The sequence below is a fragment of the Anarhichas minor genome, unplaced genomic scaffold, assembly GCF_050575085.1.
Source record: "Anarhichas minor isolate MPS153535 unplaced genomic scaffold, ASM5057508v1 ptg000058l, whole genome shotgun sequence".
In the NCBI taxonomy this organism is placed as follows: Eukaryota; Metazoa; Chordata; class Actinopteri; order Perciformes; family Anarhichadidae; genus Anarhichas; species Anarhichas minor.
This window is the reverse complement of record NW_027466504.1, coordinates 12,171,937-12,198,417: the sequence shown is the minus strand read 5'-3', so window position 1 is coordinate 12,198,417 and position 26,481 is coordinate 12,171,937. Positions and strand designations below refer to the sequence as shown.

Genomic DNA, 26,481 nt, shown 5'->3' with positions numbered 1-26,481 from the left:
CAGGTGGACCAGAGTGTCCAGTCCCTCTGGTTTGGATTGCAGCCACTTGTCTACACCCACATTAGGGACACACACACACACACACACACACACACACACACACACACACACACACACACACACACACACTCAGGATGGTCAGTTGATCTTTGGTCTCCAAGTTTCAGAGGTATAAATACCACTGTTTTTGCTGCGGGGCTCTCCAGTTTCCCCAACACAGATTCAAATCAGTGACCACAACTCAGCAACCACACACACACACACACACACACACACACACAAAACACCCATTACAGTTAAATCAGATTATTTCACTTTCAAGTGCTACCTGTCAGGTGGGTGTCAAACCAGTGGGACGGCTGTTCATCTGGGATTCTCCGAGTCAAAGTAAAGAAGTTGGAGAAAGAGTGTGTGTGAGGGTAAGGTTTAGGATCTGAACGTCTCCTTCTGCTGAACAGACTCCTTCTTTCAGCTGCAAGTTGAATCCTTGGTCTTTATTTAGACCTGGACATTTAGGCCCGGAGACATGAACTCCTGACCCACCTTTTAATGAGCATAGATCATATGTCAGATGAAGGTTTGAAGCTTCATTAAAACACAACACACCACCAGTTTTCTTCACCATTAGGGTGCAGCTCCTGATCTCATCTCCAGTGTTGGTTTCACGGATGGGAAGCGGACCTTTATCAGGCTGCACAGAGCAGCTTCCCAACACTATCAACAACCTCTATCTGTTGTTAGCCCCCTCCTCTGCAAATAATCTGACACATCTTGGAATCACAATCTCTTCCAATGAAGTTACCCCAACACTTTCCTTTTTGGGGCCACTGGCATGCATGACGTCATTTGGGAAGCGCTTTCACTAGCAGCGTGTGTGTTTGGTGTGTACATGCGTGCGTGCGTGCGTGTGCGTGCAGGGAAAGCGTCAGTACACTAACCCGCTTGGCAGCTTTATTCCTTGGCTGTGATTGGACGAAGGGCGGTGATTCCTTCTGTCACGATTTGGGTTGCTCCCACCGGAGGACACCGACCGTCTGAGTCCAGCCTTTACCGAGGTGCTCACCAGAGGAGACGGTGTGCACACCGGCAGGAGAGACGCGCGAGGGTTTCTCAGGGGCTGGACTGACAACTCGGGATTTGTCCTCCTGTCGGTGTCAGTGAGGAGAGGAGAGGAGAGAGGAGGAGAGGAGAGGGAAGGAGAGGAGAGGAGAGAGGGGGGGATCTATAGTGCTGGAGCGACCAGCCGCCTTTTCTTCTTTTCTGGGGCTGCGGTAAACGTCGTTCACGATGCCGGTGTTTCACACCAAGACCATCGAGAGTATCCTGGAGCCGGTGGCCCAGCAGATCTCCCACCTGGTCATCATGCACGAGGAAGGGGAGGTGGACGGTAAAGCTATCCCAGATCTGACGGTGCCGGTGGCCGCGGTGCAGGCGGCAGTCAGCAACCTTGTACGGGTGAGTCCCGAGTTTGAACCAGTCCGTCAATTCACTGAGAGCCTCAATGGCAAAGTGTGTGCATCCAGTTAGCCCGTCATCCAAACTTCATAAATCGACATTCGTGGAGATAAACTGGTGGTGACTGGTCTGACTGTATGCATGGCTCTTATTTAATCAATCATACATGATTACAACAGTAGGTCAGCACACGGTCCTGCACTACACATGGAGCAGTAAAACACAGCCTATGTGGCTACCGGTTAGATTTATTGCAATCCCACCTTGATCTTTGCTCGCCATTACAATGATAAAACTGCCACACATCCAGCTGACGCCCATGCGTGTTTCATGAGCTCATGCAGCAGGCTAGATTTTTGATTGTCATTTTTTTTTTTGCAGCAGTATGTCAAACTTTGCCCTAATCAGGTGGCCAGTGAGCTCAATGAAGTTTGTGGGGCGGAAGAGACGAGTGCTGATTGAATTTACAGGATGCTCTCTCTCTCTCTTCCTCTCTCTCTCTCTCTCTCTCTCTCTCTCTCTCTCTCTCTCACACACACACACACACACACACACAAAAACACACTGTGATAGATAGATTATTGCAGAATTTTCAATTTGTAGAACAATTACTTTATATTCATATAACACCCATATAGAATATATATATACTCTGTGGTCATTTATCAGACTCACACCTCTCCCCCTCCTACATTTTCCTCCCCTTTCTCACTTTTCCTCGCTCCTCCCTCTCCCACTTCACCTCCTCTGTGTCTGTCACCTTGAGTCTAAATAGTCATTTTGTATAGAAAGAGACAAGCTCCAGTCAGACAATGATGTCTCCTCTGTAAGCACTGACTGGAAAAATCAATACGGGCCACATCATTAATGCCGGTCCAGGTCATTGTCATTGATGCCGGGGCAACCGGGCTTCACTCACTCAGGAGCAGGCAGACATTCACTCATTTAAGCTTTAATTATCGAGGATGAAAAGAAGTTGGTTCCATGTTAATTTGAGCCTAAATGTATCTCTAAGGGTGGGAGGCCACACTTGGAGCAGACTTGATCAGACAGGATGCCACAGAAGCTGTTGAGGCAGGTTGTGTGGCAGACTTGGGAGGAGCTGTCTGTGCTCTGTTGGGCATCTTCGCGGTTGTATTTTGCTCGCACCTTTATGTAAGTTTTTATTGTAATCTGCTGCATATTCCTTATAAGCACATCCCCTTAGTGCTGATCTTCTGGCCATGGCTCCTCTGTACTTGTTTTCAGTTGGAAACTGTTACTTATGATGCTGCGATGCAGGGGACCACGATTACTTGTCTGGAAAGGACTAAACTGCTGGCTAGATGCCATTTTTTTGTGATATGTGTAAGAATACATCACAATCATTTTGAAGAATAAGACAAACATTTGGATTATGCAAATCCACTCTAGGAAGATCATTCATATTTTGCATTGTCACGGTCGACCTTCATTTTTATCGATGACTGGAATATATTCCATTGTTTTGTCAGTTAAAAGTGTGAAAAAAATTAAATGCGTGGAAAAATATTAAATCTATGACATGTTATGTTATTAAAAAGTTACACTGCAAAACCTTTGAGTACAAACTGAATTTAAGTTATTAGTGAATTTTAAAGGGCCAGTCCACCCAAACACACAAACTTGTTTTTTTGTCTTAATCAGAGTGATCTATCCATTTAGTTGTCTGGGGTGATTTGCAGTGGTTTGGAGACATCACATGAAAACTATGTGAGTGGAAAGTCTGAAAAAGTTTTATGGGGCTTGCTGTGTGAATTGTTCCTTAAAAGTAGTTAGAGTGAATAAGGCTCTTTTATTGTTCTAATAGTCGTCACATTAAAGTTTTGAATAGTTCACACATAATGCTGCTGCTTCCCTGTGCAAGGACACTTAAGATCATTTAGATAAATATCTCATTAACTGATAATGAAAAGGGCTATTCAGTTTGAACTCAAACGCAGTGCCGTATCTTAATGAAAAATCCCCCGTTAATGCGATACCATCCAGCTGCACCGAGTCCTTGATATCCCATTGCTACTGGGCACACCTCCCCATCTCTCTCTCTTTCTCTGCTTGTCCACGTTGATCCATTCAGTTGATCCATCCAGACAGTGAGCAGAAGGAGGCTAATAGCAGCCTCAGGCATGTCTCTGGGTTTCATATAATGGAGATGCAAGCTTACAGGGAGCGATGAGGGCTGAGGACACGGTGACACTGGAAGGTGTCGGACAGAGGAAATGCTGTCAGGATGGAGCGATACAAGTATTAACACAATAGAGGAAAAGCAAAACATGCAGATAACTCTCCTCAGATCCTGTCTTTTCCCAGCATTTAACGTTGCATTTTGTACCGTCAGACACTCATGATAGCAGCACAGCTAACTGCCTACATACACAGCTGAAAAAGTAATTATGAGTAGTTGTGTAGTCCACTGATGAGGAGAGGAGTGGGAGTTAAGAGAGAGTAAGTGGATGACAAGAAGGTGTTGAAAGAGAGCACTAAAGGTGCTTGAGAACAGAGCTTGTAAAATCAGCACTGGATGGTTGCTGGGCAGGTCAACTTAATTAGATGTAAAAGACACCTTAAGCGCAAATACACACACACACACTTCTGAGGACACTTTATTTTAGAAAGCTGATTCATTCCTACACTTGCGCAGTTTGAGCTAAGATATAAAACAGTATACAGCAACATGCCACCATCACCACGAGAGTCCCACTGCACCCTGATACAATTACCCCGTCCAGGGTGGGCTAGCTGTGGGGGGTACTTAAAATCTAGGTCACTGAGACACTTAGACGCACATAACAAGATGGTGTCAATCTCAATCTGTCAGAGGTTGTGAGTGGGTTGACGCTCATTCGACTAAAGATCTGCAGGATGCTGTTTGGTTGAAAGTGTGAGCTTGCCGAAGTTGTGCGGATGACAGAGAGCGAGCCGCCTCGGTGGTGTTTGTGAAGTACCTGCTCCTGAAGGAGTCAACATAGATCCTAAGTATGTCTGGGGGGAGGGGGAGGAAGGAATAAATAGATTCACCGTTGAGTGAAGTTACCACACACTGGTGAGAGAAAGAGAGGGAGAAGGGGGAGACGAGGGAGAAGAGGGATGCGAGGAGTGGAATTGTCGACTGAAACTGTCAAACAGCGTGATGAAGAATGAGGAGAGGAGGGATGGAGTGATGGGGGGGATAACCACTTTCAGTCTGAGTCCGGCACCCTGTGAAGGAGGGAAAGTGTCTCTGGCGTCTTCAGACCAGACTCTGCCAAGCCTCATAGTCCACCCTCCCGCCTTCAACCCCCTACACACACACACACACACACACCAACTGTCCTCAGCCTGCTCTGCCATGTAAATATGAGCCATCTCTTCTTGTTCATTGGCAGACTCAGGATGAGTCTTAGTTTCCGGCTGTGTGTCCACACATCTCATCTGCTTCTCAGTCTGCGTTAAATCTACTCCTGGCTTATGTTATATTACAAAATGATATCCATTTTCTGTATCGTGTTCTCAAGTGCTTAAATGGTTAGTTAGTAAATTGGTGCGTTAATTGACAGAATGTTGATACATTTCATCCTGCTCAATGATGTAATTTAGGATCAAATAAGTAATTTAGGTGTCTTTGAAGCTGCCCTAACCAACATTTTTCTATGAATAATGGATCAAAAAACGTAACGTGAGAAGGGTCACCTTCAGAGAAGCATCACCCAACTTTGTAGCTCCTTTCAGCTTCACAGAGTGTTTTAGCGTTTTTCAGCTCATTGTGTTGGTGTTACGACATGCAACTTTCCTGTGTTTGCTCACTCTCACAGCTCTCATCAGCTTTGTTTTCAGCAGGCAACTGTACACTCAACACCAAACAGCAGAAGTTAGCGACAAGCTGGTGAACACTTTTAGTAGCCAAAGAACCAGATATTTCCTTTCGATATTTCCTTTGTGGAAACCAAAATAGAGCCCAGAAGAGAGTGAATTTGGAAGTAACAACCATGAATAATGATTAATGTCGCTTCATGTTTTATAACAACTTTAAAAGGCCATATGTCAAACGTGTGTGATTTTTATCTTGTAAGTATGTCTCACATGTGTACATTGCTCTTGTCTGAATATCTTAACATTACTCTTCCTTGACTTGATTTGATAGCAGACAGAAGAAAAGTGAGAGGAAATGATAAAAGTCGGTATGCAACAGCTAACGCTGAACATCGGACGTTGTGGTTACATTGTCCAAGACATTATCTAATAAAATAATTATTAGGCATTACATGCAGGATTGTCTTGATTGAACTGATTCCATGTCCTATGTAAAATAATAAGTCTATAAAAAGAGAAAAGCGCTGTAACCACATCAGAGCCGACGCCTCTGAGATCAGACTAATTGTATTGTGTCAACTTTGACTGACAGCCGTCTGTTTCCTGCTGAAGCCGTCACACTTTACGAGTTGTACAACAACACACACATCACACTGTCAATCCAGCAGACCACTTCACTTCTCATTAATTATGTATTGAATAATCGATGCCAAGCTTTGCTGATTACAGGAAACTCTGGAGCTCACACAGCTCCTTGATCAGTCACCTGATGTTACTTTGTGAGTTCGTCCAGAGGGTTTCATCACGGTGAGCTCTACTCGTAGAGCCGCATTCCTCACAGTTTAGAGCTGGAAAAATTCCCTGCATTTTGTAAACAAGGAAATTCACCAACATATATAAGCCTTCAAATGTGTTTTTGCATATTTTCGTAGGGTTTGTGAACACTCATTTGTACAGCACTGCCAGACATACAGTATCAAACTTAGACCTAAATGAAGCATAGTAGGATGCAAAAGTATACTTTAATTTCGGAAGAGTGGAATGATCATGAACTATATCTTATTTATGTGTAAAAGTTCATTCTCTCAGTACTATCTGTACATGTTGTTGGTGTCTTTGCAGTAGTTGGATATTGAATTACAGATTAAAGGTAAATTAAATTCATGCTTAAACACTTGAGCTTGATTGGTAATTTCAAAGCAAGAGTTATTTTGTCTTACTTACATTAGTTAGACAAAGATGAAAACACTGACCATTCTTGTTCCTGTGGTTCATAAAATACAACCACTGACAATAATTATTGATGTTTTACTTGTACAAAGCATAACATTGACTGGAATTGCTTTTCTTGCTTTATTTTAGTGTAGACCAGAATAGTCGACAGCAGCATAAATGACTGTAACGGCAAAGTGGCTCAGTGTTGTGGAGGTGAATCTGTGTTGCTTGAATGCGCTGTGTGATGGCTGCCTCCTGAGTCTCTGGAGCCAGAAAGTCTATTAACTGACTTTCATCGATGCAGCAGCAAGAGACTGATGTCATCATCTCACTGTAATTGCATCTCAAATGTGTGTGTGTGTGTGTGTGTGGGTGGTGGGCGGATGCTGGCTCGTGTGTTGTAGGATGTGTTTTGTGTGTGAGAGCCAGTGTTTTAGAGGCATGTGGTTTCTCAGCCAGCTGCATCAACATATGAACATCTGCAGAAGACGTGAGCAGTGTCACCTGTTTGTATGTGTGTGTGTGTGTGTGTGTGTGTGTGTTACCCCATGTGACTCTGTCTGTATGCAAGTCATTTATGTAATTTCTATAACAAAACAGTGAAAATGTGTTGTTCATATTTAAATCACCATGGAGGTGATCATGCTTCTTTGCAATAAACAGAATATGAAAATGCTTAATACAATAACAACCACAGCAGGACAAGAATACACATTTTTGTTTGTCAGTGGTGTTATAATAGAAATAGACAAAATAGAAACTCCTATGTATTACATTGTTTACGTATTTGTGGGGTGACGATGTTAATTGTGTGCAACCAAATCCGCAGAAAAAAACAATCAAGATCCTTAACGTATGGAAATAACGACAACGTTTTAAGTTTCAATTGCATTTAGAAAGAAAATATTGTGGGACACAGACAGGACGAAAACAATCAAGCTACTCTAAGAGAAAAATCAATACTCACAGTTAAGACTGTCAAGTTCTATTTGTTCAGTTAGAAAGAGAGCACATGCATTTACCAGCTCCTGAATATCATGTGTGCCTGATTTAATGTGGAAAGTTATTACACTCCTAGCAAACATTTCTGCATCGTTGATGTTGTACTGATGACTCTGCAGACCTCCACTAGAGCAGCACAAACGCGTTTCCCGCGACCCGCCCTCATGTAGAATAACAGACGTCCAAGTCGACCAGAGCCCGAGCTGCCTCTCCTCGAAGCTTTAAAAGACATGGTTGAAATAAGTGTGAATTGATACACACCCGTTCACCCCTCAGACTATTAATAGTGCTCACTTGAATAGTATTTCCTGTCTCGCTGCAGCTAATGATAATACAATAAATGGACCATCTCTGTGTGTGCATGTGTGTGTTTTTCAGGTGGGCAAGGAGACCGTTCAAACCACCGAGGACCAGGTGATGAAGAGAGACATGCCTCCTGCGTTCATTAAGTGAGTCTGACTCTGAAGCACTGTGCAAGAAAACGTTCCCCCTTCTGTCCCTCTCTCACCCACCGTCACTCTACAGAAATAGCCAGTGACAAAATTATGGAAGTGATCCAGTTCATGTCAGTAGACAGAGAATTATTTAATGTCACGAAACGTGGCTGCGTTCCCAGCTGCAACAAAGAGCCACTTCTGAGGCCCCGGGCAACTTTCCTGCTCCCTTCATCCAGACCGCTTAGAGGCTGTTTGTTGTTCTCTCCAGCTTGCATCCAAAGAGCTGACATGAACTCTGAGAGCTGCTACTCAGCAATCCTGCAACGTTGACATCTGGCTGTGTCTGCTTGCCTGTGTGTGTAGCATTTGTTTGTATGTGTATGCTTTTTTACTCTGCATTTGATATAATCAATTTCCAGTTTGTCCTCTTCCTAATTTCCTTCTTGTTGTTGCTTATTTTTCAATTTCCGTAATAAAAAAAGAGGTGCAGGCCTCGAGCAGATCCACACACTGCTCTCTCGGGCCCACACGTATACAGGGCTACAACATAAATCTCACTCACAGGGCTTAGAAAGGGGCGTGCGGGAATGTGTACCAGCCTAAATTTAGATGAACCAGCAGCCATGGATACCCTGACCAATCGGGGGTCAGAAAGAGGAGGGACATGGCTTTATTCAAGTCCTCTTAAAATCCATCTTCAGGTTAAGCTAATTATTGAGCTCTAAGGAATCTGCAATTCAAGTTAGCAAATTAAATCCCCAAACGTTCACCACCCTTGCATTGTTAATGTTAATGAGAAATGGGCAGATTAATGAATTAAAGATTACATTATTGCAAGTCCCAGATTTAATTACAGGACATTTGAAGCTTTGTCATTGCTCTTTATATGGATGAGACAAACTTTAAAATGCAGAACCAGACAGAAAAATCTGTTCAAAGTTGGTGCTCTTCCCTATGTGTGTCCTTATAGCCATCTCTGGTTACCAGAAGAGCAGCTTATTTAAGAGAGTGGCAGATGGCTTTCCTTTCTAGACATGAGATCTAATCTATTTGATTTACAGAGCGTTAAATTCCTATGATTCGTAAATGTATTTATGCTGCTCGTCTTAAGCCAGCTGTGTATTTTCAGGGTGGAGAATTCGAGCTCTAAGCTCGTCCAGGCAGCTCAGATGCTAAAGGCAGATCCATACTCTGTTCCTGCACGAGATTACCTGATCGATGGATCCAGAGGGATACTTTCTGGAACATCCGACCTGCTCCTCACCTTTGATGAAGCAGAGGTGTGTGTGTGTGTGTGTGTGTGTGTGTGTGTGTGTGTGTGTGTGTGTGTGTGTGTGTGTGTTTGTTTGCCTCCTTATATCAACATGTGTGACCTGAGAACCACTCTTACTTCAGAGGTGTGGTATCTTTCAGGGAAATAAAGCTTTATATAGCTGCACAGAGGAAGGAGGAACTCAGCTCAGAGCAGGTCTTTAATGGAGGCTCAAATGAAGCCAGATCTTATCACTGAGATCAAATGACTTCCCTCTGTCATAACTCACGATGTGTGTTTGTGTGTGTGAGGATATGGTATGTACCAGCCTGCATGGTGTGTGTGTGTGTGTGAGTGTGTTTGTGTGTGTGTGTTTAATACCCATGTTGTGGGGACATACATCTGTTTACTCGCTCGCCTTTTGGAGACAAAATGCCCATAACATAAATCATTACATTTTAGGGTGAAGACCTGGTTTAAGGTTAGGGTAAAGCTAGGTTGAAGTGAAGGTTATGGTAAGGGTTAGGATTAGGCTGGTAGCGTGTGTGTGTGTGTGTGTGTGTGTGTCTGATAAGTGGAATCACATTAGGCACGTGATACTGCTCACCATGTCTCATCACTATAGCCTCATTTTTAAAGAGCAACTTCTCACAGTCACAAGACGTACATCACAAGACTGTATGCACACACACACACACACACAGACACCACACAAAGAACAGAATAACTTCAACACTGTCTTAGAAAAAGCTCATGCACACATTGAATTTTGTTCTTCTAATAAAGAAGATTGTGTCTAATCGTCATTATCAGCTGTTGTTTTATCCCTGAATACACGATCTGCTTGTGATTATGTCTGTGTTGTGTCTTAGGTGCGTAAGATAATTCGTGTGTGTAAAGGTATCCTAGAGTACCTGGCAGTAGCTGAGGTGGTGGAGACCATGGAGGACCTCATCACTTACACCAAGAACCTGGGACCAGGTCAGCAGGAGCTTTCTTTTTTACTTTAAAGCTGCTACTCAATTAGACGACGCCATGTGGTTTGTTAAATGTCACTTTATGGGTGAAGTTTAATGCGGTTTGACTAAAACTGAGAATCACTTAGTTCTATTAATAAAAGAGCCCACGTCCAAAATTAGTTTGAGCATATGCGTTGTAGGCATTTTTATCAACAAATAGGAGATAGCAGAAAAAGTTTGGAAATACGGGGGAGAGAGGGACGAGCAACAAATGTCTTCATCCAGAATCAAACAGGTCAAGTTTCAAGAGACCTCTACATTAAAAATAATAATGAAAATGAGATTTTTACAGCTTTCATATATATCTCAGAAAATGTTTTTACTGCAACCAATCCAAGCCGTAGATAAATAACCTCAAAACACATACATAAATCGTATTTAGTTTTCAGCCATGCATCAAACTTTCTGGCCATTACTGCACATTTTCAGTCAAAAATGTCTATTTTAAGGAAGCACAACATCTCTGCACCAGCAGTGTTTCAGCAGGGGAACTGTCCGGTTCAGAAGTGAATAAATCAATAAGTTGATCAAGTTGCTGATTGTCTTTGTTTTATGTGATAGTTACCTGAATATCTTTCTAGACTGTTGGTCGGACAAAAGAAGCAATTTGAAAATGATGGACTTGTGAGGGACAATTTTCTAAATTATCTGACAATTCGTAGACCAAATGATACATTCAGTAATCAAGAGAATAATCAGCAGTTTAATTGATAAGGAAGGTAATGGTCAGTTGCAGCCCTGTTCTAGTTACAGGCTATTTGTTAACATCAGCAGCAAATGCATCAAGGAATTGGAGTCCTATGAGCCACAGAATCTCTATCAAAATCCTCATACATTCAGTAAACTCAAACTGTATAGTTAATTACCGATATTACAAATGCATCACACTATTTGGCATTTGTGGTGCCGTTTTACAAAGGCCACCACAAAAACATTATTAGTGCAATCGACCTTCGTCAGACTATTCTGTTGGTTAAAGATGCATGTGTCATGATGAAAAAACTAAATGAACTACCGACTGCTCCTCTGACTCTAAGATGGAGTGATTAAGGATCAGAGTCTTTTCACTGGCAGGAGAGCAGGACCATAAACAGGCTATTTATCATCAGAGGTAAAAGGTCAATTGGGTTGTCAGAGCACTGTGGCATAATGAGCTGGAGGAAATCTGATGCCAAGGCTTTCTCACACTTGACTGATGCTGTCATTCTACGAGATCAGACGCCCATGAAGTAATGATCTGTTTGGATGTGTTGGAGCTACTCAGTTGGTGAATGCGCTGGAGGAAGCCCTCGGCCTCTGATTGTTCGGGTGCAGTTAAAACTGTGATGCTCACGCTAGCAAACCTCGTAACGTTTTTCCCTTCTCCCCGTGTTTTTTTTCTTTTCCTCAGGGATGACTAAAATGTCAAAGATGATTGAGGAGAGGCAGCAGGAGCTGACGCACCAAGAACACAGACAGATGCTCGTCAACTCCATGAACACTGTCAAAGAGCTGCTGCCTGTTCTTATATCAGGTGCAGCACAGGTCACTGAGCATCCAACAGTTGTTATAGCAACGTTGATAATTACAGTCATTAGCTGCTGGGGATGACAGACTGACTGCACACTGGCTGCTAGCATCTCTCATACTTTATACTGCACCAGCAAAGAAGAGGAACCCTGTTACAGCTGTTGTGTAAAATAAATGTGGACCCATAGTTTGATGTTGCAAGATCACCAACCAGCTGTGAGACGCCAGCTCGCTGCCGTCATGTTGAAAACCGTTTGAGAGGCAATATAAATGCTCCCAATCTCAGATCTTGCAGCTTTAAAAGGGACTATAATCTTTTTTTTAGTAACTACTTGTTACTGGTTAGTGATGAACCCCCAGATAAGTAACTCTGCAGCTTCCTCGATAGAGTGTTTTAGCATCGTTTAGCTCACTTTTTTGTTTTCCAGCCCTCAACTTCACTGTTTTGGTTTGCTCACAAATTTCTCATCTGTGTTGTTTTTGAAAAAGCTCTGACAAACCCACTGTACACATTCAGCAACAAAAATACTAAGTTAGCCACTAAATGGTGAACATAATAGAGCTTTTAGCAGCTAATGAGTCAGAAATATCCCTAAGGAGACGGTGGAGACCAAAAACAGAGCTAAAAGGAGAGTGAATATTGGACTTGTATCAAGTGGCCAAAAACACCAATCCAAATAAACAATAGTGTTGCTTTGTATCTGCTGGATGTATAAATAGGCAACTGTTTGCTCACAAGTTTGCCATATCAATTTAAAAGGTGATAAAAGGTTGTTTCCGCTGTCCCCAAACTGACCAATAATGTTTTTGTTTGTTGAATATGTCTTCACATTTCTGGTGAAATACGGTGTAGTCCACGTGTTTCTTTTGGGGTTTTGTCACAGCGTCTTTTTTATACTACACCAGTAGTAGGGGATTTTCTAATAAAAAGTTGCTTATTGTGGATCATGGTGATAAATATATGCTTCTGTATGACTGTAATTATACGTGCTCATGTTTCTGTCCTCAGCTATAAAGATTTTTGTCGCAACCAAGAGCAGTCGAGGTGCCGGCGTTGAGGAGGCAGAGAGGAACAGAAGGTTTACCTATGAAAAGATGAGCGCTGAAATCAACGAGATCATAAGAGTCTTACAGCTCACCACGTGGGATGAAGACGCCTGGGCCAATAAGGTATGAGCTGTGTTGCGCATGTGAATTCAGATTTTCTTCATTTTATACCCTAAACCCCCAAAAACTTTCAAAATCCCCACATACTTAAATCAGATAATCACTTTTGCTTTGGAGTACTTGTTTGCACACACACAGCCACACATCCCTCTGTGCTGCAGAGAGCATCTCCCAAAAAAATTCACTCTTTACTTTCTGTCTCCACTTTTTCTTTTTGCTGGATAGTATAACTCCTGGTTTTTCTTTTTCTTTTCTTTCTTTACCTTCCTCCTCCATTATTTTCCTCCCTGTAGAAGGTAAGCCTGTTTCTCTCCCCCTCTGCAGTTTCCAGCATGCAAGTGTGTCTGTGTGAGAGAGTGAAGGAAGTCATTTCCTCATGCTTACATATCTGTCAGTGTGTCATGTGTTTTGATCCACTGACTGTTAGCTGACGTGATCTATATCGTCACAATATTGTTAAATGTGCATCTGTTCGTCTCTATGATGTCCATTTGAGTCAACTGGCTTGAAACAGATAACAGTTATTTAAGTTTTAAGCTAAATAACTTGTTTGTTTTTTAACAATAACAGCTGCAGAAATTCAATCCATGTTCAATCATGGTATTTTCGTTCTTGTGCTGCCGATGTTTACTGCGTGCTAGAGCTGCCGGTAGCACAATAAGATGCAGTTTAGGGGCAGAGTATACTCTCTTGGAAATGTTTCTCTGGACACATCAGTGAGAGACTGTGTCACGAGATCATTTACTGGTAAAGTAAAAATCTGTTTCACTAGTCTAACCTGTAACCCTGCATGTATCTTGGCACACAGCTACCTCGGACAATGATCTGTCTGTTTGTGTTTCGTGTGTGTGTGTGTTTGCTGTGAACATACCGCATACTCTGTGTATGAGCTGCGATAAGCACTTACTGTCAGTGTGTGGGGGATCCGCCGGCACACGATGACTGTCTTCCACTTAGGTCATGAATTATAGAAATACGCTGGTTGGTGTCCAGACACATCCATAATAGATGGGTTGTATTGAACGCTTCCACTTAAGCGGCTCATTCTTCTCTGAGCTGGAAAAAGTCCTTTTTCTCTCCATCTGTTATAAAGCAAAGAGTTCGTGATCATCCCTCGTTAAATGCCCCGTTTTACCCTTTTTCATCAGTAATTATAATTTTAAATGTAACATAAAGAGTTGTGTTGTCACTAATGACTCTATTCACAGTTAATGAATCATTTACTACTGCTTTACAGATAATAAACATTAATAAAAGTAACTTTCGGGTAGCCAGTTTGAGAGCCCACAATTAAGTAGATATTTTTGGCAGTAACCATTTATTAATGACTGAGTAACACACATTCAAAGTTTACAAGGTTTGCTGCTATTAATGTTTGTAAATCATCAATGATTACACTTTTCTTTTAGTTTAATGGAAAAACCTGGTCATATTTTATATTTTTCTTCTTGTCGACAAATCCCTCAAAAAGATCAAAAACAACAGTGAAATGTTCCCAATAACAAGTATTGCTTGTGTAGCCAAAGCCTGATAAAGTATAAACATGGAAGCTGATCAGCATTATAATTTATGTTGAATCAATATGCTGTAAATACTGAGTTGAACTGCAAATGTGTATTAATCTGCCACTGAAAGTAGTCCCCAACAAAAGCTCTATTTATTCCTGTCTGAGTATAGCTTTTGCTAAAAAATTACAGTGCCCAGCTGTTTATAGAAAATGACTACTTAAGTCGTCACTGGCAATTCTTTATTTACAGTACGCCATGAAGTAAAGCGGTACCTTTATAATTTAATACCCACTGTTGTTTAGATAGAGCTATACACAATGCTGCATTCTCTCTTTCCCTCAGGATATGGAGGCTTTGAAGAGATGTCTCACTTTGATTGAGTCAAAGATGGCACAAGCTAAAGGCTGGCTCAAAGACCCCCATGGACAACCAGGTAACTGCCAAAACTGCTAAAACCCTAAATCAGCTTTTTTGATGTTATTTCACAATGTGATCCTGTGGCGTGTCGTCGTTCCCAGGAGACCCCGGCGAGGTGGCCCTGCGTGTGATACTGGATGAAGCTGGTAAGGTGGGAGAGCTGTGTGCTGGGAAGGAAAGGAAAGATATTCTGGCAACCACTAAGGCTCTGGGACAAATGACTGACCAGATCGCTGATCTACGAGCCAGGTAGTGTGTTTGTATGAGAGAACGTGAGTTATGTTTTCTTTACTTCCATGTGTTCATATATTTTGTCATCTTGTGTGAGCTGTGTGTGTTTTTCTTTTATGACAGAGGCCAGGGCCCGACCCCGGGGTGTGTGCAGCGTGCAGGCCAGTGCTCACAGGGCTTAGACTTGTTGTTTGGCAAAGTGGACAGTACCGCTCGCAGATTGGAGGCTCTAATCAATGCCAAGCAGGCCATTGCCAGGAGGCTGGACGCTGCACAGGTCAGATAAAACAACACAGTAATCCATGTTAACCCTCTCCCCAGTGAATGACACTTCCTCTCTGCATTATGCTGATGCTATCGCTGTCTCTTTTGTTCTGTTTGATTGTTCTTTTCAGTAAATAGTTTAAGATATAAGCTAATGTTATAAGAGCAACTGCTAAATGCTCAATATAGTTCAATTTAGTGAACTTTTCCCATCCTTGCATGTACATGTTTCTGTTGCGTTTTTCATCAGATTAGAACCCATATATGTGCATTCTTAGGCCTGGCTGGCTGATCCTAACGGCGGTCCTGAGGGAGAGGAGAACATCAGAGCGCTACTAGTTGAAGCCAAGCGCATCGCCGATCTATGTGAAGACCCCAAAGAGAGGGATGACATCCTGCGCTCCATCAGTGAGATCGCAGGCCTCACCGCCAGACTTGTGGATCTACGCAGGCAGTAAGCTTTCCTTCCTTTGACACATGCATGACCAATGATGTTTTGTGACTTTATGTAATTGTTAGACCCTCTTTTTCTAGGATCAAACTGCAGCCTCATGCCAACAATAGATGGCATATTATGCCTGCCTGGAAAATATGTTGTTGCCTGTCAACCCTGGGCATCAGTCCTACGATAAGGTTTCTGTTTGAATATGTTGTGGAACAAATGGGGCGATGGTAGTAATGTGGAGGGTCGGTAACAGTTTCAGGATCAAAAACTTAGTAGGCCTTAAAGGAAAATACCACTGAAGGTTCATGCGACTGAATGACATATTTGAAACAATTTTCAAATGCAGTCTGATGGCAAGTGCATCGGGTTTAGAGCAGTTAAGTCACTAAATGGTTGTGTAGTTCAGTGACTCACAACAAGATGAGCGACCATTTTGAATATATTCTTTGTACTCCACTTCCACTGCTTGTATTGAGACCATAAAAGGAAGCCAGAGATATGACAAAGTAAATGAAATGGCCCAGCTGTGGATCAGATCTTATAACTTAGAAAAATGTGACTGCACTAGTACACAGGAAGATTTATAATATGTGGCTATTTATATTTATAAACACTGTGTGGTCTTATAAGGACTTGAAAAGAAATACTACGGACATAAAGTAATATTTCATATTCTCATATTTCAAGTATATATAGACAATTCGTTATTCTTTTGGCCTTAGATCTGTCAATTATAAAGAAACTCACAATATATTTCCTTGAACTGAACTGAACTGTGAAAAACACACATGGCCTCAGTACAAACCAGTAATAAGTACATTTTTATCTTTACTTCTGGTCACACAAGACAAAAATGTAAGTGGACAAAAGCAGATGAAAAAGTGGCCTCAGCCTTTGACGGTATTTCCTTTTAAGGTGGTGTCTAACAGAGGTGTGGTGAGACATTCGGTGGGTTTGAAGTCTGTATTTCATTTCTGCACTACATGGCTTTTACACCTTTTTGATTCCCCCTTAAATCATATCTCTATCTTTCTCTGTCTCAGGGGTAAAGGTGACAGCCCAGAGGCCCGTGCATTGGCAAAGCAGATTGGGTCGGCGCTGTTGACCCTGCAGTCCAAAACCAACCGGGCCGTGGCCAACATGAGACCAACCAAACCTGCCGTGACTTTGGAGGGCAAGATGGAGCAGGCCCTCCGCTGGGCGAACAACCCTGGAGTGGACGACAGAGGAGTAGGTGAGAGGGGTTGGATGACGGCTCTCAGGAGGGGTGATCTAGTAGTTCAAAAATAAACACTCTGACCTTCCATGCCTTTTCTCAGCCTGTGTGGATGATGGAGAGTAGGTGAAAGTGCTCAGAGCAGCACCCAGCCAAGACTCTTTCTTTTAGCAGTTATTGGGCTCCTGAACGATGTGAGGTGTTTGTCGTCCACAAGGAGGACGCAAAGTGTCTCATTTTCAATATTTCTGAATGTGGTACGGACATGACTGTGCTGGTGACTGATGCAAGTTCCTGAAGCGCCCATAGTGGATCACTGAATGACTTACTTAACTTACTTAGTCATTTAGGAAGCACTGTATTGTTTTGTTTTGATGCCTGTTGCTGTATTCCTGTTCTGTCATTTGATTGTTTCCTATTTCCTCCCATGCTTCCCTTTGGGAGCAGAGTGTGAAATACTACAGTGGAACACAGGTACCTGTCCACGTTATGCTTTCTTAGAGGATATAATGAAATTACTACAACAAATTCAAAAGATGCGTCACATCTAATTGTTGTATCAGGGTTTTTATCGAAGACAGAGGAGATATTGTGTGTCCATAAGTGATTTGAGGATGACTTGAGCCCTGTGTCTCCCCCCAGGTCAGGCAGCAATCAGAGGAATGGTTGGAGAAGGGAGGAGGCTAGCAGGAGGCCTGTTAGGCCCGTACCGGCAGGATATGATTGGACGCTGCGACCGAACGGAAGCTCTCATGACATCTTTGGCAGACATGGGCGGCAGGGGCGAGGCTGAGGCCCCTCATGCACGAGCTACAGCCGCACAACTGAAGGACAGCCTAAAGGTAGCTCAACGGCCTCACAAACACACACATTCATTTATGAATGAATCACTCCACTGTCATTACAAACTCATGCTGTGCGGCCATACAGTGTTCAAACCCACAGAGGTTGTTTTAAATTAGAGGGAAGATCACAAAGTTTCTAAATATACAAAATATGTCAGGCTGTGTCACGTTGTGGGGAATGTTGAAGAAAACAATGCACAAGACATCTAGAATATATCCATTTTATCGAATGGTGCATCCATACAAAACTCTTGCTTTGTATATATGATGCATGCATGGTCATTATTATTTAAAGTGTTGGTGCAGAGCTCCACCTAGTGGACTGATGACACTCTCTGCTTCTACAAGGACCTGAGGCAGCACATGCAGGAGGTGATGACCCAGGAAGTATCTGACGTTTTCAGTGACACCACTACCCCTATCAAACTGCTGGCTGTGGCCGCAACTGCTCCAGCTGACACCCCCAACAGAGTGGAGGTCAGTCATGTAAAAAAATCTGTGCTGCATTTGGTCCATCCAGATGTGTGTGTGTGTGTGTGTGTGTGTGTGTGTGTGTGTGTGCGTGTGTGTAAAGAATTGGAACCCAGTGAGAGGATGATTGTGACTGCAGTCTGACTAAACAAGTATGAATGTTTGTTGTAGGTTTTTGAAGAGCGTGCAGGGAACTTCGAGGCCCACGCAGGTCGGCTGGGGGCGACTGCAGAGAAGGCTGCTGCCGTGGGAGCTGCCAATAAAAGTACAGTGGAGGGGATACATGTTGCTGTGAAACATGCCAGGGAGCTCACACCACAGGTGCTAATGTTTGTTTCAGTGTCCCTGATTTACACAATTGCGTACAATAATTAGGCTGTCAGAGTCTGTCACACACAATCTGACATGTTTGTTGATGTCCAGGTGACCTCTGCTGCTCAAATCTTGTTGAAGAATCCTGGAAATAAAGCAGCATACGAGCACTTTGACACCATGAAGAACCAGTGGATTGACAATGTGGAGAAACTCACTGGTGAGCATCTTCTTAACATTTCGTATGTTATTTAGATATTAACAATTTTACATTTACAAGTAGTTATAGTGTCACAGCAGGCTGCAACAAATACATCCCAGACTACATGAACAAACTGCAAATGAGATAATAGAGAGATAAATGTGTGTGTGTGTGTGTGTGTGTGTGCGTGTGTTTGTGCGTGTGTGTGTGCGCGCGTCTCAGGTCTGGTGGACGAAGCCATCGACACCAAATCTCTGTTGGATGCCTCTGAGGAGGCTATAAAGAAAGACATCGACAAGTGCCGAGTTGCCATGGCGAACGTTCAGCCCCAAATGCTTGTTGCCGGGGCAACGAGCATAGCGAGACGAGCTAATCGTGTCCTGCTGGTGGCTAAGAGGGAAGTGGAGAACTCTGAAGATCTGCGGTTCAGAGACACAGTGAAGCATGCGTCAGACATCCTCTCCCACACCATCTCACCCATGGTGATGGATGCCAAAGCAGTGGCTGGGAACATACAGGATAAAGGTACAGGAACACACAGCGCAAACACATGTTCACGGTACTGTATGAGACCGATATACCGAGTTTAGTATCTCTCTTTATCCTCCACAGCTCTGCAAAAGGCCTATTTGGACTCGTGTCTGAGGATCCTGGCTGCAGTCGGCAAAGTTAGAGAAGCCTTCCAACCTCAGGAGCCTGACTTCCCTCCTCCTCCACCCGACCTGGACCAGCTCCATGTAAGCACTGTAAGCAAATTCAAACACACATATTTCCTCTTATCCATAGTAGACCTTTGAATGACCCACCACTTTCCTACCACCGCTTACTGAAAATGAATGCATTAATACAGAGCGGGAAAGTGGTTTTTCATCAGCTTTGGTAGCAGTGACCTTGAACAACTGCATACGTGTGTCTATGTGCATGTTTTCCAGGTGAGTGATGAGCAGGCTCCACCCAAGCCCCCCTTGCCAGAGGGCGAGGTGCCCCCGCCTCGTCCCCCTCCTCCAGAGGAGAAGGATGAGGAGTTCCCGGAGCAGAAGGCTGGAGAGGTGCTCAGCGAGCCCATGATGGTGGCCGCCAGGCAGCTGCACGATGAGGCCCGCAAGTGGTCAAGCAAGGTCAGTTCACACAAACACACACAGAAAAATACAGTTTGCATATTCACCCCATCAAATGTGTGTCATTTCAAAATCAGTAGCATAGATACAGGTCTGGGTAAAATAAGCTAGCTGGTTAGTGATTTCTCTACGTCACGTTATATGACATGACTCTGTTACACTTGAATTGCATTCTCATATTCTGTGATTGTCCTGAAATCAAGTTTTTCCTGAAATCACGTTGATGCTGTACTGTGGAGATCAGTGGAGATTTCAGAGGGGAAACTGGAAACTGTCATCTGTTCGAGGTGTTGGCATGTAAGGTTGTTAACGGCTTACACACTTACGTGCACAAAATAGAAAAATTGTGGAGAGACAATCCAACCTCCACAGAACAAGCGCACTGTATTTGCAGAAGACTTTGTATTCTTTGCACTCTTATCCCCATTGGTGTCTATGTTCTGTATGTGTGTGTCCAAGTGTTTTTCTGTGTAGGAACTATATATAGAAAACATTATTCTGCGTTAAAAAACCCGTCATTTTCCACGAATAATGTCCTCTCGCTGTCTTTGTGAAGCCGTTTCCCCCTCGATAGCTTCCTGGCAGTTTTTCCACACCTGTTTGATGATCTATGCATCAGAGGTGTCTTTGTGTTTCCCACCGCACTGCTAGACTCCTAAATACAATAGAAGGATGCAAACCACTGGTTGTGGCTAGTTAGACCTTGTGTGCAAATGCTTTACAAACTGTCCACTCAGCCACTGCCTCAGAGTAAGGCACGAGATCCACCTGCTACCTGCCCAAACCAGGTTCTCTTTCCTCTTTTTTTTTTCCCCATCTTTGCTTACGTGTGCAGTTTCACCTCCACTCTCCCTGCTCCTGCACAGCATGTGTATTCACTCCTTCTCCCTCCTGTAAATCTCCTGTCCTCTGTTCTTTCATCCAGTGCCTCTCATACTGTACTAAATGCCTCCTTTTCCCATGCTTCCTTCCCTCCTGCCATCCCTGGCTTTCTCACTCCATATTCCTTTTTTTGTTCCCCCTCCCCTCTTCTTTGCCTCCCTCCCTTTCCTCCCCATCCCAATTGATCCCCCAACAACGACAAACAGCCCCCCTTACTTCCCCACCCCACCCAGCCAGAGGAGGAGGAGGCAGTAGAGGAGAGAGAGGTAGATGATGAAGATGAGTTTACTGATGGTGAGGATGACTATGAGCCCGAACTGCTGATGATGCCCTCCAACCAGCCTGTCAATCAACCCATGCTTGCAGCTGCCCAGGCTCTCCACCAGGAGGCGCGCAAGTGGTCCAGCAAGGTCTGCGCACACATGCACATGAGTGCACACACAACGGGGTCCCAGTGTTTTGAGTCGCTGGGATTATACTACAGCTCTTTGACCCCCAACAAGCACACACACACATCCACGCATGCAAAGAAATGAATGCACCACACAAAGAGGCTCTACTAGTGTGGTGAGTTTATCTGTCTCTGCGGGATGAAGAAACACCCTTTGGAGTACTATCTGACTGTGTCTGTGCAATCGATAAGCTCTGTATCTGCCATTAAACCTCCAACCAGCTGTGGCTGTTGTTGCATCACACTCAGACGTGGTTGACACACGGTTATGCTGACATCACCCTAAGGTTGTACTAAAAGTCAAGGATTGTTGGAATGGCAAGTATGTTTGTTTCACCACCTGGATAAACTGGCACTGCACCTCACAAGTCCCCCCCCCCCCCCCTTATGTTCATGATGAGGTCAAGTGGTTAAAAGGAGGAGCCAGGTGCTCCGTCTCACTGCAATCACTTCTCTCAGTCACTCGCTGTTTTGCCAACCTGTAAGGCCAAGGATGACAGTTTCCCAAAGACTTCTGGGTGATGTAGTTTTGTAGTTTAGACCGCCTGCTTGCCTGATATGATCACCTGCTTCTGCTTCTTAATCTCAGGGTGCGTATTGATCGCTCCAACACTGTGACCATCACCTCCTGGGTACTAACCTCACGTCGACTGAGATGTGAAGGAGACGTTGAGGCTCTCAACACTGTCTCCCTTCAAAACTACATCAAATTCAGAATAATCTTCTTCCACAAGGGACGAAGAATATGCACTAACTTGTACTAACACTGCATGCAGCTTTTTGCTTGTAAACGTAGTGCCTGTTGTGCTTTTGTAATCCAAATTCATTCATACAAAGGACCAGTATTCTTGTATTGTTTGATAACAATATTTTCAGTATCCTACATTTTGATTATAATCAGAAAATGTCTCCATTGCATTCTCATCTCTTATCCAAAGCCATGCTCCTCTCAAGTACCCTGCTACCCTGCTCTTACTGCTTCCTCCTCTACCCCCTCCCCTCTCCTCGCAGGGTAACGACATCATAGCAGCAGCCAAGCGGATGGCTCTGCTGATGGCAGAAATGTCTCGGCTGGTTCGTGGTGGAAGCGGGAACAAACGAGCGCTGATTCAGTGTGCTAAGGACATCGCCAAGGCCTCAGATGAGGTGACGAGGCTGGCTAAAGAAGTGGCCAAGCAGTGCACTGATAGACGCATCAGAACTAACCTGCTGCAGGTAAGGACATACTCATACAGACACATGCTGAAAAGTCCTTATGTCTAGGACAGAAAATAATTTACACGTTTTTTTTCTCCTTCCAAAGGTGTGTGAACGAATCCCCACCATCAGTACTCAGCTGAAGATCCTCTCTACTGTCAAAGCCACCATGCTGGGACGAACAAACATTAGTGAAGAGGAGTCAGAGCAGGTAAACTCACGGAATTGCACATGATGAGAACCAATTCAATACCAGCGATCTTGTTTCCACAAATTGAAAGACTGTATACAGCACTGCACTACTCATTGGAACCAATATTATGCAAGACAACATGGGGCCAGGAAGGAATGTAACTGATATAACACTGGATTTTATAACGACCACTGAATTTTATAATGAACCCTGAATTTTATTATGAGTCAGAGGACCAGTACATCATATATTATAATGTGTACATCACGTTAATGTTGGTAAAGGTGGGGCTACTTTTAACTACTTCATATATTGCTGGGTGGATTGTACATTTTCCTACAAAGTTTTATCTTATTATTAATTATCATTATTATTATTCATCTGAATCTGCAAAGTAACTAAAGGTACTAAAATAATGTTGTGGAATAAAAACAATATTTCTCTCTGAACGTATATAAAGTACTTGAGTAAATGTATTTAGTTACTATCCACCACTGCTGAATAACTGATAACTTGTTTTCATTTTGTCCCACCTGTCTTATTTTACACCTAACTGCTTCTCTTCTAAATGTTTCCCTGAACAGGCCACAGAGATGTTGGTCCATAACGCCCAGAATCTGATGCAGTCAGTGAAGGAGACCGTCAGAGAAGCAGAAGCAGCCTCAATCAGGATCCGCACAGATTCAGGATGCACCCTCCGCTGGGTGCGTAAGACCCCCTGGTACCAATAAACAAACCTGGTCACTGAAACTAGTAACACTCTTAACTTACATAGCACCGATAGCACACACCTCGAGTAAAACAACATGCATACTCATCATGAGTAAACATGCACTATTCAAGGAGGAAACTGATGGTGATGTGTTTTTCGATTAGATTTGGTACCAAGCAGGTTTCATTTATTGGAGTGAGTTCAGCTTTGCTCTCCAGTTCTCTTTATCTGTAACTGTGGTATCACGTAGATGTGGGCTAATCGGAGACAGTTTTTAATATATATTTTTGGTATGTTGTGTTACAAGAGTTTATCCAAATCCCAGGTATATATTTTTTGCATGAAAATGTTTTTTTCTATTTTCTAAAGGCAAATTATAACATTAAGATACTTATCTCCAAGAAGCATTTACTTTAAATTTTTTTTCTTATTGTCTATTGTATATACAGTAACTATTTGTTTTATGGACAACACTCAGCTATGAGCTTTATACACTAGAGTGTGGAGTCTTGTGTGATGAGCTCTCCTCACTTCATGTTTACTTTTAGTAGTGACACTCTTCTGAACTGTAGATCTGATCTATGAATTCAAAGGTGACTAAAAAGTACTCTGGATTAAAAGTGTTATGATTTACAGGCAAATGACAGTTTAAAAAAATGATTGTATATTTAAAACAAAAATGTATGGTTGTCAATAAATAATGTTGATTGCAGGAAGGTTGATACAATAGCTAAGGTTTTCACACGGCATTTGCATTATGAGTAACAGTAAAAGTCAAGGAGATGTTTTTAATGTCTGTTGTGAGTTTAACAGTGAACAATACCAAAGGATTTGTTTTAGGTAACTGTAACATTCATCTTAAAACATTAAAATCCAGGTTATTACAAACAACGAGACAGACCTCTTTGGAGAAGCTCAATTCTTTTTTCTCTAATTTTTAACTAATTGTGCTTAGTTTCTGCACTCTCTGTAACAGTTGAACTGTTTGGAGATTATATTCGAAATTTATCAAAACCAATGATTTTAGACAGCCAGTCAACTTCCTGCTTTTAGGCTTTTCTTCATGTGTGAGCTCAGCAGTCCCACTCTGAATGCTTTGAAGCATCAACCCAGATTTTCTAGAGATGACCCCGGTGGTTTGAGGTCAGAAACAACCTTTCTATGCGACATCAAGCATTGACGTTCATCTAGTCATCTGTGTGAAGCCTCTTTACTTAATCAGTATTAGTGAGCCGTTCCCATGATGGTTAGGGACAGAGCTCCAAATGTTAACCGCATTTTCATCTTTATTTGGGCTGACGAAGCATGTAGCAGTCACTGACCTCTCACTGAGAGCGACAGGGTGAACCTCTGTGTGTACTAGATGTGTTCATTCACAGCCTGAATGTATTCTGATCGCTTCTCGCCCTGCCAACACATATGCTGTGCCTTGGAAGAATAAAAGACTATAATAATGAGGACTGGAGTCTGCCTCTTAATTCACTTTTGTAAGTCACTGTTACCAAAACATAACATTAGATGCAACATGTCTACTACCATGCAAGCAGCTGTGAGAGGCTGTACTAAGCTAAATGCTAACATCTGTATGAGCGAGGGCGGAGCAAGGAGGCGCTTATATAGGTAAACCACATCCTCATCCAGGTGCCCTCAATCACTCGTTAGGGAGCTGCACCTAGAAGTCAAAAGACACAGAATACACACACATACACCCAAGCACAAACATTCACAGTAGGACATAGAACCATACGTAACACTCCCTTCCTTAAGATGACAGCCATAAGGGTGTCATCCAAATCCATGCTGTTTTAACAGAAGAAACCGTCTCACGCATGAGGATACCAACCTCCCAGTAAAAGTGGCATGAGTAGTACCACTCTCATCCTTAGGCAACACTGCTGCCATACACTTGGCCAAAGGAGGGTCAGCCTCCTGGGCTGCTATCAGCTGTTCCTTGCCAACCTTCAACTGTGCGTCAGGCCCAGCAGGCACAGTGACAGGACAGGTCAATTTAACTTCAGTAAACTCATTTCCAACAGCATTAGTGGACAGCTTTTCTAGAGGCAACTCAGAAGTTACAGAAGGATCAGGATCAGCCTCTAGACTGTCAACAGTTGGAGCCCCTTCAGATAAATTCACTACATCTTCATACTTTCTTGACTGGGCACGAGTTACAATGCAAGCAGGAAGGACTTTAGGCAACCGAGATGACAGATCAGCACTCTGGTAATTGTCAACTACGGAGCCTGTTGGTCTATCCACTACAATGGGAGCAGGAAATGCCTTCTCTCCAGCCAAATCATTACCCAAAATCAGGTCTTCTCCCCCTAAAGGAAGCTGAGGACGAATCGCCACCACGACAGGGCCTGTAACCAACCCAGATTGCAAATACACAACATGCAATGGGGCTTTAAGCCACCTCATCCCACATCCTTGGACTGAAGCACTGCTACCAGTGGAGGTCTTCTAAGAGAGAGGCAAAACTCCTGCCAAAAACAAGGACTGAGAGGCTCCTGTATCCCCAGATTGAGCATCTTGAGACTTCAAGATTACTTGTTCCGTCTCCCCAACAGTTAAACCTGCTGACACATGGAAGCCCTGCTCCTCATCAAACTGACTAGATTCACGGGGCAATACTCCCTGTTCAATGAGTGCAGTGACTACCTTAGCTCTAAGTTGACCTTTCTTAAGGGAAGTTTGAGCAATTTCAAGATGGTACTGCTCTGCAATAGACATGAGCTGGGCTTTGGTACATTGAGCCAGCTGCTCTATTGTAGGACCTTCACTGATCTCTTGAAAATCAGAATTCATTGTGAGATCACAAAAACAACTTTATGTGAAACAAATCTCTACAAGGTAGCACACCCAAAAATGGGCTCCCCCTAAGTAAGCCAAACCACTAACACAAAGTAACACTACCACACAGAAATGGTGCTACCAAACAGCACAGCTTACCTACACAAAATCAGAGAGTAATTGAAATGCACCAATCACTAGGCTGTCTATACAAGAGCAGCTACTTAACTATTTCAGGCCACACAGTATAGAAATAGTGTTAACAGTACTCTTACCCCTACGATACACTGACATTCTAAACGCTACTTTTCTACCGCCACTGAGAAGAAAGTAGGTTCCACAAAATGTAGTCCCTGGAAGA

At 43.2% G+C, this 26,481-nt stretch overlaps 1 protein-coding gene across 1 annotated transcript; it reads left to right on the top strand.

Moving 5' to 3' along the window:
* Nucleotides 1-1,287: 1,287 nt before the first annotated feature.
* LOC142932978 (vinculin-like) lies at nucleotides 1,288-24,779 on the top strand. Its single transcript, XM_076077108.1, has 25 exons — nucleotides 1,288-1,455; nucleotides 7,858-7,928; nucleotides 9,046-9,196; nucleotides 10,041-10,149; nucleotides 11,578-11,700; nucleotides 12,706-12,866; nucleotides 13,157-13,159; nucleotides 14,714-14,804; nucleotides 14,890-15,037; nucleotides 15,143-15,296; nucleotides 15,562-15,737; nucleotides 15,818-15,916; nucleotides 16,772-16,962; nucleotides 17,392-17,418; nucleotides 17,587-17,786; nucleotides 18,138-18,266; nucleotides 18,432-18,581; nucleotides 18,684-18,792; nucleotides 18,997-19,299; nucleotides 19,387-19,511; nucleotides 19,707-19,892; nucleotides 20,981-21,184; nucleotides 22,237-22,440; nucleotides 22,529-22,633; nucleotides 23,200-24,779. The coding sequence occupies exons 1-25, from the start codon at nucleotides 1,288-1,290 to the stop codon at nucleotides 23,344-23,346; spliced, it is 3,534 nt and encodes a 1,177-aa protein (XP_075933223.1). The 3' UTR covers nucleotides 23,347-24,779.
* The last annotated feature ends 1,702 nt before the right edge of the window (nucleotides 24,780-26,481 follow it).